This window comes from Salvelinus fontinalis, chromosome 16, assembly GCF_029448725.1.
Source record: "Salvelinus fontinalis isolate EN_2023a chromosome 16, ASM2944872v1, whole genome shotgun sequence".
Lineage (NCBI taxonomy): Eukaryota > Metazoa > Chordata > Actinopteri > Salmoniformes > Salmonidae > Salvelinus > Salvelinus fontinalis.
In genome coordinates, this window is record NC_074680.1 from 48,115,042 (window position 1) to 48,130,222 (window position 15,181).

The 15,181-nt window shown below is 44.4% G+C and overlaps 1 protein-coding gene across 3 annotated transcripts in view; it reads left to right on the top strand.

Moving 5' to 3' along the window:
- The window catches only part of si:ch211-168d23.3 (BRD4-interacting chromatin-remodeling complex-associated protein), a 38,638-nt gene extending 30,860 nt beyond the window's left edge, over window positions 1-7,778 (top strand). For 2 of the 3 annotated variants that reach the window (XM_055865612.1, XM_055865614.1), the window contains exons 14-15: window positions 195-297; window positions 1,772-7,778. In XM_055865612.1, coding sequence (XP_055721587.1) covers window positions 195-297; window positions 1,772-3,159 — 1,491 coding nt within the window. In that variant the 3' untranslated portion in view covers window positions 3,160-7,778. The remainder of the gene's footprint in view (window positions 1-194; window positions 298-1,771) is intronic. The other variant, XM_055865613.1, reaches the window with a different exon arrangement.
- The last annotated feature ends 7,403 nt before the right edge of the window (window positions 7,779-15,181 follow it).

A 15,181-nucleotide genomic window follows, 5' to 3' on the forward strand; every position in this document is an offset into this window, starting at 1 on the left:
TGGATGAAAATACTCTCACATTAAATCTGACGGTCTGCACTTTAACTTTCTAGTCATTGGTTCATTTCAAATACAACATTTTGGAGTTTTATATCCAAAAAAAGAAAACATACTTCAATGTCCCAATAATTACAGAAAGCACTGTATCACACACACTGTATGTACCAATGTCCCCCATTTATCAATATCAACAGCAGGTGATGCCGTCGGCAGAGATGGTGATGCTGGATCGTCTGTTCCTCCAATCAGAGAGGTTTTCCCTGGGGGAGGACCGGCACAGGGCCCGTAGAGACCCAGGTTAGTGCCGTGGGGGAGTGGAGATGCACTATATATATATATATATATATATATACAGCAGTATGTGGACACCCCTTCAAATCAGTGGATCTGGCTATTTCAGCTACACCTGTTGCTGTGTTTAAAATCGAGCAGACATCCATGCAATCTCCATGGACAAACACTGGCAGTAGAATGGCCCTTACTGAAGAGCTCAGTGACTTTCTGAAGAGCTCAGTGACTTTACAACAAGTCAGTTCTTCAAATGTCTGCTCTGATAGAGCTGAAGTGGAAACGTCTAGGAGCAACAACGGCTTAGCCGCAAAGTGGTGGGCCACACAAGCTCACAGAACGGGGTTTAGTGGATGCCAAAAGAACACTACCTGCCCCAATGCATAATGGCAACTGTAAAGTTTGGTGGAGGGAAATAATGGTCTGGGGCTGTTTTTCATGGTTCGGGCCCCTTAGTTCCAGTGAAGGGAAATCTTAACGCTACAGCATATAATGACATTCTAGACAATTCCGTGCTTCCAACTTTGTGGCAACAGTTTGGGGATGGCCCTTTCCTGTTTCAGTGTGATAATGCCCCTGTGCACAAAGCGAGGTCCATACAGAATTTGTTTATTGAGATCGGTGTGGAAGAACTTGACTGGCCCGCACAGAGCCCTGACCTCAACCCCATTGCACACCTTTAGGATGAATTGGAACGCCGACTGTGAGCCAGGCCTAATCACCCAACATCAGTGCCCGACCTCACTAATGCTCTTGTGGCTGAATGGAAGCAAGTCCCCACAGCAATGTTCCATAATCTAGAGGAAGCTTTCCCAGAAGAGTGGAGGCTGTTATAGCAGCAAAGGGGGGGACCAATTCAATATTAATGCCCATGATTTTGGAATGAGATGTTCAACGAACAGGTGTCCACATACTTTTGGTCATGTAGTGTGCGTACAGGTATAGGTACACAGGTACAGGTGTAGTGTACCTACAGGTGTACAGGTGTAGTGTACCTACAGGTGTACAGGTGTAGTGTACCTACAGGTGTACAGGTGTAGTGTACCTACAGGTGTAGTGTACCTACAGGTGTACAGGTGTAGTGTACCTACAGGTGTACAGGTGTAGTGTACCTACAGGTGTACAGGTGTAGTGTACCTACAGGTGTAGTGTACCTACAGGTGTACAGGTGTAGTGTACCTACAGGTGTAGTGTACCTACAGGTGTACAGGTGTAGTGTACCTACAGGTGTAGTGTACCTACAGGTGTACAGGTGTAGTGTACCTACAGGTGTACAGGTACAGGTGTAGTGTACCTACTGGTGTACAGGGGACCTATCTACTGGGCTAAAAGTGAAGCACTGTGATGTTTAACCAGAAACCTTTAATGTTGGTGCAGTCTTTCTTTGAAGTTAAATGAGGTCTTCCGTGAACACAGTCAGTCAGTGTTATGTAAATGCACCGGCGTGTCTCCCCTTGTACCTTCATGCTTTGATCTTCCACAGAGTCCTTCCTGATGACCCTGCATGCATCTGAGTCCTCCAGCTCCAGGTCATCCCGTGTGGGGCTGGATCGGTCTGGTAGCCCCCCCTCCCCCCCGGCTTGGACCAGACTCTCCGACCGACCCCCGGGACTCAGGACCTACCACTCCACCAGCCGCGGAGGCCTTAGGCTCACCATCAAACACAAGGCTGGATCCAGGATGGTGGTTCACAACTCAGCCTGTGACACCGTGCACGCTACCGCCCCCTCTGGCCACAAGCGGTACCACACCGGCCAACTGATCAATGGGAGTGGTGATCTGACTGAGCAGGGCTCCTCCCATAGGACCTCCTGCCATCCAATCGATGAGATGTCGAACGGAGCCCTGCCCTCCAAAGCAGTAGAGGACATCCCACACGGTCACCATAGTGACAGCAGGGAATCTGTAGTACAGATTCAGACAGCAGCACTGGGTTCACAATATATACGTTCCCCAAACTCCCTTACTATGCCGAGCTTAGACCCACAGACTGCCTGTCTAGAGCCTCCCTCTCCAGACCCTGGAGAGATGAGTACCCCCAAACTGAAACGCTTCAGGCCCACGCTTCCGGACCTCCCATCCCAGGCGGACAGGCACAGCTACAGGCCCCAGCCTTTTCCCCAGACCAGCGACAGGCCCCAGCCTCTTCCCCAGACCAGCTACAGGCCCCAGTACAGGCCCCAGCCTCTTCCCCAGACCAGCGACAGGCCCCAGCCTCTTCCCCAGACCAGCGACAGGCCCCAGCCTTTTCCCCAGACCAGCGACAGGCCCCAGCCTTTTCCACAGATCAGCTACAGGCCCCAGCCTTTTCCACAGACCAGCGACAGGCCCCAGCCTCTTCCCCAGACCAGCTACAGGCCCCAGCCTTTTCCCCAGACCAGCGACAGGCCCCAGCCTTTTCCCCAGACCAGCGACAGGCCCCAGCCTTTTCCCCAGACCAGCGACAGGCCCCAGCCTTTTCCACAGACCAGCGACAGGCCCCAGCCTTTTCCCCAGACCAGCGACAGGCCCCAGCCTTTTCCCCAGACCAGCGACAGGCCCCAGCCTCTTCCCCAGACCAGCGACAGGCCCCAGCCTCTTCCCCAGACCAGCGACAGACCCCAGCCTCTTTCCCAAACTAGCTACAGGCCCCAGTCTCTTTCCCAGACCAGCTACAGGCCCGAGGCTAGTCCTAGTCCCCAACCCCCCCTGCCAGAGGACAACACCCTCAGTGAACACCTGCAGAGTGCCATCGACAGCATCCTGGAACTGCAGCGCCTGCAGGGTCCCACGGCTGCAGTCCAGCCCCGGATCCAGGGGGCATGCCCGGCTGCAGGCCCCGCCTCCCTACTGGACCAGACCATCACTAGCATCCTACAAGGAAACCTCTAGACTAGAGACTCCTGAGAGGGACACCTGGAGGGGAAAGATCTCAGCTTGTTTCAAAACGTTCTGGTTTAACCAAGCTAGGAGGACGAGGGGTAGACTAGGCACAAAAAAACAACAGGAAATGCAGAGAAATTTACACCAAGCATTATCTTCTAGATACTTCATTTGATGTACATGTGAGATTAAATCTAATTCAGTAGGAGATATACCGTGTCAGTGGTAGTTTGAGGATCACGACGCCAGGTGTAACCGAACCGTCATCATATTTATAAGTAACAGTGAGAAACAGAGCAACAGACTGAGATTATTCATTTTATACTTTTGTTTAAAAAAAAAAAAAATATGTTCAAATGTGAATTATTATTATTTTTTGCTTTATATATTACTAAGAAAATCCTATACAGTGTATTATTTCAATAATCTGTGCCAACTGTTTTAAAATGTGATTATTGGGTTTCTGAAGAGCAGGAAAGTTGTCTTCGTGTGAATCTCTGTGCCTGGGGGTAGATGGTGAGTTTGAGTGAGTCAGTGTTTTTAGGAACATTGTGAATGACCTGATGATTCTTTCTTTCAACATAACGGTTTAACCCCAAACGGACAGACTGTCGAACCCCAAAGAAACTTATGTTCATCTGGGGTGTATTCACTACGAACAAGCGGAAGCAAAACACGGGAGGGGAAACACCTACCTGACTTCTGTCCAATAGAACCTCTTGTTTCGGTTGCAAAATGTTTTCTGTTGCAAAAAAACAAAACGTTTTGCTGTGGTGTGCACTAATGAATACACCCCTGAATACACCAGCAAAAATGGCAACTTTGCATCTCTGAATGTATCCCATACATTCACACAGGAGCCTGTCAAGAGTCACAGCGAAAAGAGAAGAGATCTGACGCAGGGTGTGAAAGATAGTCCTGCTTTTCGAGAAAAAGAAAAATGGACGTTTTTTCATTCACGCTGGATTCTAACTGTGATTTGAATGTCTTTTCTTTTGGTTAAAAGATGAGAACAGATCCCAAACTTCTTAACAAGCAAGCAATAAGAGGAGAGGGTTTCTGCGTGAGGGTTCTGTAGTGTAGTGAGAGGTCTACAGGTCTCCAAGTACGTCCAAAATGACACCCTTATTCCCTATCAAAACTAGTGTACTACATAAGTAATAGGATGCCATTTGGCACACGCCCGGCACCAGAGACGGACCGGAGCTCACCTGCATCGTCTACCAGCCTTGGACCAAAAACTAGGAGAATCATCAGCTTTATACAGTTGAAGTAGGAAGTTTACATACAACCTTAGCCAAATACATTTAAACTCATTTTTTTTTTTTTTTTTTTACAATTCCTGACATTTAATTCTAGTAAAAATTCCCTGTTTTAGGTCAGTTAGGATCACCACTTTATTTTAAGAATGTGAAATGTCAGAATAATAGTAGAGAGAATGATTTATTTCAGCTTTTATTTCTTTCATCACATTCCCAGTGGGTCAGAAGTTTACATACACTCAATTAGTATTTGGTAGCATTGCCTTAAAATTGTTTAACTTGGGTCAAACGTTTCGGGTAGCCTTCCACAAGCTTCCCACAATAAGTTGGGTGAATTTTGGCCCATTCCTCCTGACAGAGATGGTGTAACTGAGTCAGGTTTGTACGCCTCCTTGCTCGTACACACTTTTTCAGTTCTGCCCACAAATTTTCTATGAGATTGAGGTCAGGGCTTTGTGATGGCCACTCCAATACCTTGACTTTGTTGTCCTTAAGCCATTTTGCCACAACTTTGGAAGTATGCTTGGGGTCATTGTCCATTTGGAAGACCCATTTGCGACCAAGCTTTAACTTCCTGACTGATGTCGCTTCAATATATCCACATAATTTTCCTGCCTCATGATGCCATCTATTTTGTGAAGTGCTCCAGTCCCTCCTGCAACAAAGCACCCCCACAACATGATGCTGCCTCCCCCGTGCCTCACGGTTGGGATGGTGTTCTTCGGCTTGCAAGCCTCCCCCTTTCTTTTCCAAACATAACGATGGTCATTATGGCCAAACAGTTCTATTTTTGTTTCATCAGACCAGAGGACATTTCTCCAAAAACTACGATCTTTGTCCCCATGTGCAGTTAGAAACCGTAGTCTGTTTTTTTTATGGTGGTTTTGGAGCAGTGGCTTCTTCCTTGCTGAGCGACCTTTCAGGTTATGTCGATATAGGACTCGTTTTACTGTGAATATAGATACTTATGTACCTGTTTCCTCCAGCATCTTCACATGGTCCTTTGCTGTTGTTCTGGGATTGATTTACACTTTGACTTGTGGAGGTCTACAAATTTTCTCCTGAGGTCTTGGCTGATTTCTTTTCATTTTCACATGATGTCAAGCATGAGTTTGAGTTTGAAGGTAGGCCTTGAAATACGTCCACAGGTACACCTCCAATTGACTCAAATGATGTCAATTAGCCTATCAGAAGCTTCTAAAGCCAAGACATAATTATCTGGAATTTTCCAAGCTGTTTAACGGCACGGTCAACTTAGTATATGTAAACTTCTGACCCACTGGAATTATGATACAGTGAATTATAAGTGAAATAATCTGACTGTAAACAATTGTTGGAAAAATGATGTCATGCACAAAGTAGATGTCCTAACCGACTTGCCAAAACTTTAGTTTGTTAACGAGACATTTGTGGAGTGGTTGAAAAACGAGTTTTAATGACTCCAACCTAAGTGTATGTAAACTTCAGACTTCAACTGTATATTACTCTGAATTAGGCTGTTTATGTTTATCCTGTATGTTCAAGGCTGAATAATTACTTAAGACACAAATGTGGGGTAAAAAAACAACGTAAAAGCAGTCACTGTTTGGCTTGTACACTTGACAATCTATCATTCATGTGGGGTAGTGTTACACATTTTCAATACTGTTTTTAATTGAGATGTTTGTCTTTATAATATGTCTACCAGTACTCTATTGACCTCTAAACTGAGAGCCCTGAATATGTGAAAGTCAAAGCAATGCATTTTCTGTGTGTAAACTTTTACTCCGGAAACCATTTAAGAGAATTGGGGGAAATTCACCTTTTGGTAGTTCAGGGTTTTTAAAATCACACACAGTTCCACTGTATTGAACAAAATGTGAAATCTGGTATGCAGTAATATTGTTTATACTACAGTGCTGCTAGGCAACGCGATAATTCAGTAGTTCATAGTGATACCAACAGGAGGAATTGATCGATCCAAGGCTTTTTATACCAACAGGGGGGGGGGAATTGATCGATCCAAGGCTTGTTATACCAACAGGGGGGGAATTGATCGATCCATGGCTTGTTATACCAACAGGGGGGGTACTGATCGATCCAAGGCATGTTATACCAACAGGGGGGGTACTGATCGATCCAAGGCATGTTATACCAACAGGGGGGGTATTGATCGATCCAAAGCTTGTTATACCAACAGGAGGGGGTACTGATCGATCCAAGGCTTGTTATACCAACAGGGGGGGTACTGATCGATCCAAGGCTTGTTATACCAACAGGGGGGGTACTGATCGATCCAAGGCTTGTTATACCAACAGGGGGGGAATTGATCGATCCAAGGCTTGTTATACCAACAGAGGGATTTGATTGGTCCAAGGCTTGTTATACCAAGAGGGATTTGATTGGTCCAAGGCTTGTTCAGTAAATTCCATCTATAGAGCTGACGTGATTCTAGCTGCTCTTTTCTATACCGACCCAAAAAAGATAAATTGCAACATGTAAAAGGTGTTGGTCTCATGTTTCATGAGCTGAAATAAAAGATCCCAGAAATGTTCCGTATGCCGGAGTATTTCTGTCTGAAATAAAAGCTCTTTTGTGGGAGAAAAACTCATTCTGATTGGCTGGGCCTAGTTTCCCACGTGGGTGTGCCTGGCACCCCAGTGGGTGGGTTTATGCCTTCAAGGCCCATCCATGGCTGGACCCCTGCCAAGTCATGTGAAATCCATAGATTAAGTCGAACTTATTTCAATTGACTGATTTCCATATATAAAACATAGTAGAATCATTTGACATCTTTGCATTTATATATTTTTTGTTCAGAATACATAGCATATTTCCATCTGAAACGTGCCTCACGTTCATAGTTGTGTCCTCAAGACATTCCACTGTTACGTCTGTTGAGCAGCACTGAACCAAACAAAAACGTTTTTTTACTGTTTTGAATTGAAGAACATTTGGGGCAAATGAGGGAATTTCTGCTGGTTGAGCCATTTTTTTGTAACGTATTTTTGTTTGTTGTTTTGACTGAACTGCAAAACTAGAAGGTGTGATTAGACAGCCCATAAGGCCCTGGTCAAAAGTAGAGCACTGTACAAGGGAAAAAAAGGGGTGTACATTTGAGACAGCACCATGTTATATACCGATTCAACACAAAAAGACAGAAACCATTTGACTAACAGATTGTTTTTAATGGCAATATCAAGAGGCCTTAACACCACAACAGGGGATTGTAGAAACTTCATTAATGTGGACAACATCCAACTAAAAGACTCCTGGGAGCTAAACGACATGAGAAGCGATTCGTTCATTTACAAAATGTAAAAGGACAACGCTTTTGTACAACATTTTTTTTACAGACTATTAAAAATGATTTTGTATTAAAAACAAGTGTTCATTTTGTTTTTCTTGTTCAAATGAACTGATGGGGGGGGGGGGACCACCAACTCATTCTATGGAATGCAGGCTGTAGGTTTAATCACCAAGCCGTCACAAATCAATTGCTAGCACATGTTTTATATCAAGAATGAGATGGGGGGGGGGGGGGGGGACGACCACCATCTCATTCTTGATATGAAACATGTAGATGCAATGTATTTAACTGAACACTATGGTAGAAAAATTACAAGATTATGTTATAATACTGTTAATGCATCAAAATCAGGTTTTTCAGTACTCTCATCTGTGTGAGTGAGTTGGGCCTCTGGCGCTTGGCGCTAGCAATTGATTTGTGACGGCTTGGTGATTAAACCTACAGCCTGCATTCCATAGAATGAGTTGGTGTTCGGGACCCGAGCTAGAGATAGCCTGGAGGAGTAAAACAAACCCCTCGTTGTTTCTAAATCATCTTGGCGTCTGAGAAACACGAAAACGCACAAGATAGCTTGTGACGCACCGAGCTGCAGGGAAGGGGTGGAATCAGCCATGACTAAGCATTTTTAGTGTCAGCTATATAGAAAAAGACCCATGATTCCTTCTGTAAGGTTGGGTTATCAAACAATCAATGATGGGTGGTTGTTGATCAGCTTCATTATTGCAATTCTTAAAAATCAAATCAAGATTAATTGTTTGTAGAAATAACAAAGTCTCTCACTTAACTTCACTAGGGTAGGGGGCAGCATTTGGATTTTTGGATGAAAAGCGTGCCCAAAGTAAACTGCCTGCTACTCAGGCCCAGAAGCTAGGATATGCATATAATTGGTAGATTTGGATAGAGAACACTAAAGTTTCCAAAACTGTTAAAATAATGTCTGAGTATAACAGAACTGATATGGCAGGCAAAAACCTAAGGAAAATCCATCCAGGAAGTACTATTATTTTGAAAGGATGTTTTTCCATTGAAAGCCTATCCACCATACAAAGACTTAGGACCCAGTTCACAATCTCTATGGCTTCTCCTACACGTGGCCAGTCTTTAGCCATTGTTTCAGGCTTTTACTCTGAAAAACGAGGGAGATACAGCACTTTCAATGAGTGGACAGTGGACATTTCCAGACATGAGTCCAGCGCGTGATCGGGAGAGCGCCTTTCTTGTTTCTCCTTTTCTATTGACGAAGCTATTGTCCGGTTGAAATATTTTTGGTTATTTATGACAAAAACAACCTGAGGATTGATTTTAAGAACAAGTGTATCTTTAATTCTATGTAAAACATGTATCTTTCATCAAAGTTTATGATGAGTATTTATGTTATTTGACGTGGCTCTCTGCAATTTCTCCGGATATTTGAGGCATTTCTGAACATGGCGCCAATGTAAACTGAGGTTTTTGGATATAAATATGAACTTAATCGAACGAAACATATGTATTGTGTAACATGAAGTCCTATGAGTGTCATCTGATGAAGATCAAAGGTTAGTGATTCATTTTATCTCTATTTCTGCTTTTTGTGACTCCTGTCTTTGGCTGGAAAAATAGCTGTTTTTCTGTGATTTTGCAGTGACCTAACATAATCGTGTGGTGCTTTTGAAAAAGCCTATTTGAAATTGGACACTTTGGTGGGATTAACAAGATTACCTTTAAAATAAGATACATGTATGTGTTTGAGGAATTTTAATTATGAGATTTCTATTTGAATTTTGCGCCCTGCACTTTCACTGGCTGTTGTCAAATCATCCCGTTAACGGGATTGCAGCCATAAGTTAATGCAACCGCTGTGTCAGATTTCAAAAAGCTTTACGGCAAAAGCACAACATTCAATAATATGAGAACAGCGTTCAGCCACAAAAGGAAGCCATACAGTTACCCGCCAAATTGTGCAGTCAACAAAACTCATACTCAAGCATTTCGTATACATTGTTTGTCTTCAGAAAGGCAGTGAGTTGCTGCGCAACAGCTTTTTCTAAAATTTTGAGAGGAATGGAAGATTCGATATAGGCCGATAGTTTTTTATATTTTCCGGGTCAAGGTTTGGCTTTTTCAAGAGAGGCTTTATCACTGCCACTTTTAGTGAGTTTGGTACACATCCGGTGGATAGAGAGCTGTTTATTATGTTCAACATAGGAGGGCCAAGCACAGGAAGCAGCTCCTTCAGCAGTTTAGTAGGAATAGGATCCAGTATGCAGCTTGAAGGTTTAGAGGCCATGATTATTTTCATCATTGTGTCAAGAGATATAGTACTAAAACACTTAAGTGTCTCTCCCGATCCCAGGCCCTCGCAGAGCTGTGCAGATCCAGGACAGCTAAGCCCTGGAGGAATACGCAGATTCAAAAAGGAGTCCGTAATTTGCTTTCTAATGGTCATGATCTTTTCCTCAAAGAAGTTCATGAATTTATTACTGCTGAAGTGAAAGCCATCCTCTCTTGGGGAATGCTGCTTTTTAGTTAGCTTTGCAACAGTATCAAAAAGAAATTTTGGATTGTTCTTATTTTCCTCGATTAAGTTGGAAAAGTAGGATGATCGAGCAGCAGTGAGGGCTCTTCGGTACTGCACGGTACTGTCTTTCCAAGCTAGTCGGAAGACTTCCAGTTTTGTGTGGCGCCATTTCCGTTCCAATTTCCTGGAAGCTTGCTTCAAAGCTCGGGTATTTTCTGTATACCAGGGAGCTAGTTTCTTATGACAAATGTTTTTCGTTTTTAGGGGTGCAACTGCATCTAGGGTATTGCGCAAGGTTAAATTGAGTTCCTCAGTTAAGTGGTTAACTGATTTTTGTCCTCTGACGTCCTTGGGTAGGCAGAAGGAGTCTGGAAGGGCATCAAGGAATTTTTGTGTTGTCTGAGAATTTATAGCACGACTTTTGATGCTCCTTGGTTGGGGTCTGAGCAGATTATTTGTTGCGATTGCAAACGTAATAAAATGGTGGTCCGATAGTCCAGGATTATGTGGAAAAACATTAAGATCTACAACATTTATTCCATGGGACAAAACTAGGTCCAGAGTATGACTGTGGCAGTGAGTAGGTCCAGAGACATGTTGGACAAAACCCACTGAGTCGATGATGGCTCCGAAAGACTTTTGGAGTGGGTCTGTGGACTTCTCCATGTGAATATTAAAATCACCAAAAATTAGAATATGATCTGCTATGACTACAAGGTCTGATAGGAATTCAGGAAACTCAGAGAGGAACGCTGTATATGGCCCAGGAGGCCTGTAAACAGTAGCTATAAAAAGTGATTGAGTAGGCTGCATAGATTTCATGACTAGAAGCTCAAAAGACGAAAACGCCATTTTTTTTTTTGTAAATTGAAATTTGCTATCGTAGATGTTAGCAACACCTCCGCCTTTGCGGGATGCACGGGGGATATGGTCACTAGTGTAACCAGGAGGTGAGGCCTCATTTAACACAGTAAATTCATCAGGCTTAAGCCATGTTTCAGTCAGGCCAATCACATCAAGATTATGATCAGTGATTAGTTCATTGACTATGACTGCCTTTGAAGTGAGGGATCTAACATTAAGTAACCCTATTTTGAGATGTGAGGTATCACGATCTCTTTCAATAATGGCAGGAATGGAGGAGGTCTTTATCCTAATAAGATTGCTAAGGCGAACACCGCCATGTTTAGTTTTGCCCAACCTAGGTCGAGGCACAGACACAGTCTCAATGGGTATGGCTGAGCTGACTACACTGACTGTGCTATTGGCAGACTCCACTAAGCTGGCAGGTTGGCTAACAGCCTGCTGCCTGGCCTGCACCCTATTTCATTGTGGGGCTAAAGGAGTTAGAGCCCTATCTATGTTGGTAGATAAGATGAGAGCACCCCTCCAGGTAGGATGGAGTCCGTCACTCCTTAGCAGGTCAGGCTTGGTCCTGTTTGTGGGTGAGTCCCAGAAAGAGGGCCAATTATCTACAAATTCTATCTTTTGGGAGGGGCAGAAAACAGTTTTCAACCAGCGATTGAGTGCTGAGACTCTGCTGTAGAGCTCGTCACTCCCCCTAACTGGGAGGGGGCCAGAGACAATTACTCGATGCCGACACATCTTTCTAGCTGATTTACACGCTGAAGCTATGTTGCACTTGGTGACCTCTGACTGTTTCATCCTAACATCGTTGGTGCCGACGTGGATAACAATCTCTCTATACTCTCTACACTCGCCAGATTTAGCTTTAGCCAGCACCATCTTAAGATTAGCCTTAACGTCGGTAGCCCTGCCCCCTGGTAAACAGTGTATGATCGCTGGGTGATTCGTTTTAAGTCTAATACTGCGGGTAATGGAGTCGCCAATGACTAGGGTTTTCAATTTGTCAGAGCTAACGGTGGGAGCCTTCGGCGTCTCAGACCCCGTAACGGGAGGAGTAGAGACAAGAGAAGACTCAGACTCAGACTCCGACTCGCTACATAATGGGGAAAACCGGTTGAAAGTTTCTGTCGGCTGAATGAGCGACACCGGTTGAGCATTCCAACAGCATTTCCCTCCAGAAGCCATGAGAAAGTTGTCCGGCTGCGGGGACTGTGCGGGGGGATTTATACTAACGTTACTATCTGTACTTACTGGTGGCACAGACGCTGTTTCTTCCTTTCCTACACTGAAAATACCCTTGCCTAACGATTGCGTCTGAAGCTGGGCTTGCAGCACAGCTATTTTCGCCGTAAGGCGATCGTTCTCCTGTATATTATGAGTACAGCGACTGCAATTAGAAGACATCATGTTAATGTTACTACTTAGCTTCGGCTGTTGAAGGTGTTGACGAACCATGTCCAGATAAAACGTCCGGAGTGAAAAGGTTGAATGAGGGAAAAAAGTTGCGATGGAAAAACTAAAAATATAAAACGGTAATTAAAAACAGAAACAAAACAAAAAACGTAAAGTTGTCAGCAACGAAATGCTTCAGTCTGGTTTTAGACCCCATCATAGCACTGAGACTGCACTTGTGAAGGTGGTAAATGACCTTTTAATGGCGTCAGACCGAGGCTCTGCATCTGTCCTCGTGCTACTAGACCTTAGTGCTGCCTTTGACACCATCGATCACCACATTCTTTTGGAGAGACTGGAAACCCAAATTGGTCTACACGGACAAGTTCTGGCCTGGTTTAGATCTTACCTGTCGGAAAGATATCAGTTTGTCACTGTGAATGGTCTGTCCTCTGACAAATCAACTGTACATTTCGGTGTTCCTCAAGGTTCCGTTTTAGGACCACTATTGTTTTCACTATATATTTTACCTCTTGGGGATGTTATTCGAAAACATAATGTTAACTTTCACTGCTATGCAGATGACACACAGCTGTACATTTCAATGAAACATGGTGAAGCCCCAAAATTGCCCTCGCTAGAAGCCTGTGTTTCAGACATAAGGAAGTGGATGGCTGAAAACTTTCTACTTTTAAACTCGGACAAAACAGAGATGCTTGTTCTAGGTCCCAAGAAACAAAGAGATCTTCTGTTAAATCTGACAATTCATCTTGATGGTTGTAAAGTCGTCTCAAATAAAACTGTGAAGGACCTCGGCGTTACTCTTGACCCTGATCTCTCTTTTGACGAACATATCAAGACTGTTTCAAGGACAGCTTTTTTCCATCTACGTAACATTGCAAAAATCAGAAATTTTCTGTCCAAAAATGATGCAGAAAAATTAATCCATGCATTTGTTACTTCTAGGTTAGACTACTGCAATGCTCTACTTTCCGGCTACCCGGATAAAGCACTAAATAAACTTCAGTTAGTGCTAAATACGGCTGCTAGAATCCTGACTAGAACCAAGAAATTTGATCATATTACTCCAGTGCTAGCTTCCCTACACTGGCTTCCCGTTAAGGCAAGGGCTGATTTCAAGGTTTTACTGTTAACCTTTAAAGCGTTACATGGGCTTGCTCCTACCTATCTTTCCGAGTTGGTCCTGCCGTACATACCTACACGTACGCTACGGTCACAAGACGCAGGCCTCCTAATTGTCCCTAAAATTTCTAAGCAAACAGCTGGAGGCAGGGCTTTCTCCTATAGAGCTCCATTTTTATGGAACAGTCTGCCTACCCATGTGAGAGACGCAGACTCAGTCTCAACCTTTAAGTCTTTACTGAAGACTTATCTCTTCAGTAGGTCATATGATTGAGTGTAGTCTGGCCCAGGAGTGTGAAGGTGAACGGAAAGGCTCTGGAGCAACGAACCGCCCTTGCTGTCTCTCCAGGGCCGGTTCCCCTCTCTCCACTGGGATTCTCTGCCTCTAACCCTGTTACTGGGGCTGAGTCACTGGCTTGCTGGTGCTCTTTCATGCCGTCCCTAGGAGGGGTGCGTCACTTGAGTGGGTTGAGTTACTGAAGTGAACTTCCTGTCTGGGTTGGCGCCCCCCCCCTGGTTGTGCTGTGGTGGAGACCTTTGTGGGCTATACTCGGCCTTGTCTCAGGATTGTAAGTTGGTGGTTGAGGATATCCCCTAGTGGTGTGGGGGCTGTGCTTTGGCAGAGTGGGTGGGGTTATATCCTTCCTGTTTGGCCCTGTCCGGGGGTTTCTTCGGATGGGGCCACAGTGTCTCCTGACCGCTCCTGTCTCAGCCTCCAGTATTTATGCTGCAGTAGTTTATGTGTCGGGGGGCTAGGGTCAGTTGGTTATACCTGGAATACTTCTCCTGTCTTATCCAGTGTCCTGTGTGAATTTAAGTATGCTCTCTCTAATTCTCTCGTTCTCTCTTTCTCTCGGAGGACCTGGGCCCTGGACCATGCGTCGGGACTGCCGCCCGTGGTGACTCCTTGCTGTCCCCAGTCCGCCTGGCCTTGCTGCTATTCCAGTTTCAGCTGTTCTGCCTGCGGTTATGGAACCGCCACCTGTCCCAGACCTGTTGTTTTTCAACTCTTAATGATCAGCTATGAAAAGCCAACTGAAAATTATTCATGATTATTATTTGACCATGCTTGTCACTTATGAACATTTTTGAACATCTTGGCATAGTTCTGTTATAATCTCCACCCGGCACAGCCAGAAGAGGACTGGCCACCCCTCATAGCCTGGTTCCTCTCTAGGTTTCTTCCTAGGTTTTGGCCTTTCTAGGGAGTTTTTCCTAGCCACCGTGCTTCTACACCTGCATTCTAGCTGTTTGGGGTTTTAGGCTGGGTTTCTGTACAGCACTTCGAGATATTATCTGATGTACGAAGGGCTATATAAAATAAAATTGATTGATTGATCATAAAAAGCATTATAAATCTTCACTTACCTTTGCTGATCTTCGTCGGAATGCACTCCCAGGACTCCCACAAGAAATGTTCGTTTTGTTCGATAATGTCCATCATTTATGTCCAAGTAGCTACTTTTGTTAGCGCGTTTAGTACACATAGCCAAACGCTCGCGCAGGTCTAGGCGAACGTCGGACGAAAACTTCAAAAAGTTATTACAGGTCGAAGAAACTTGTCAAACTAAGTATAGA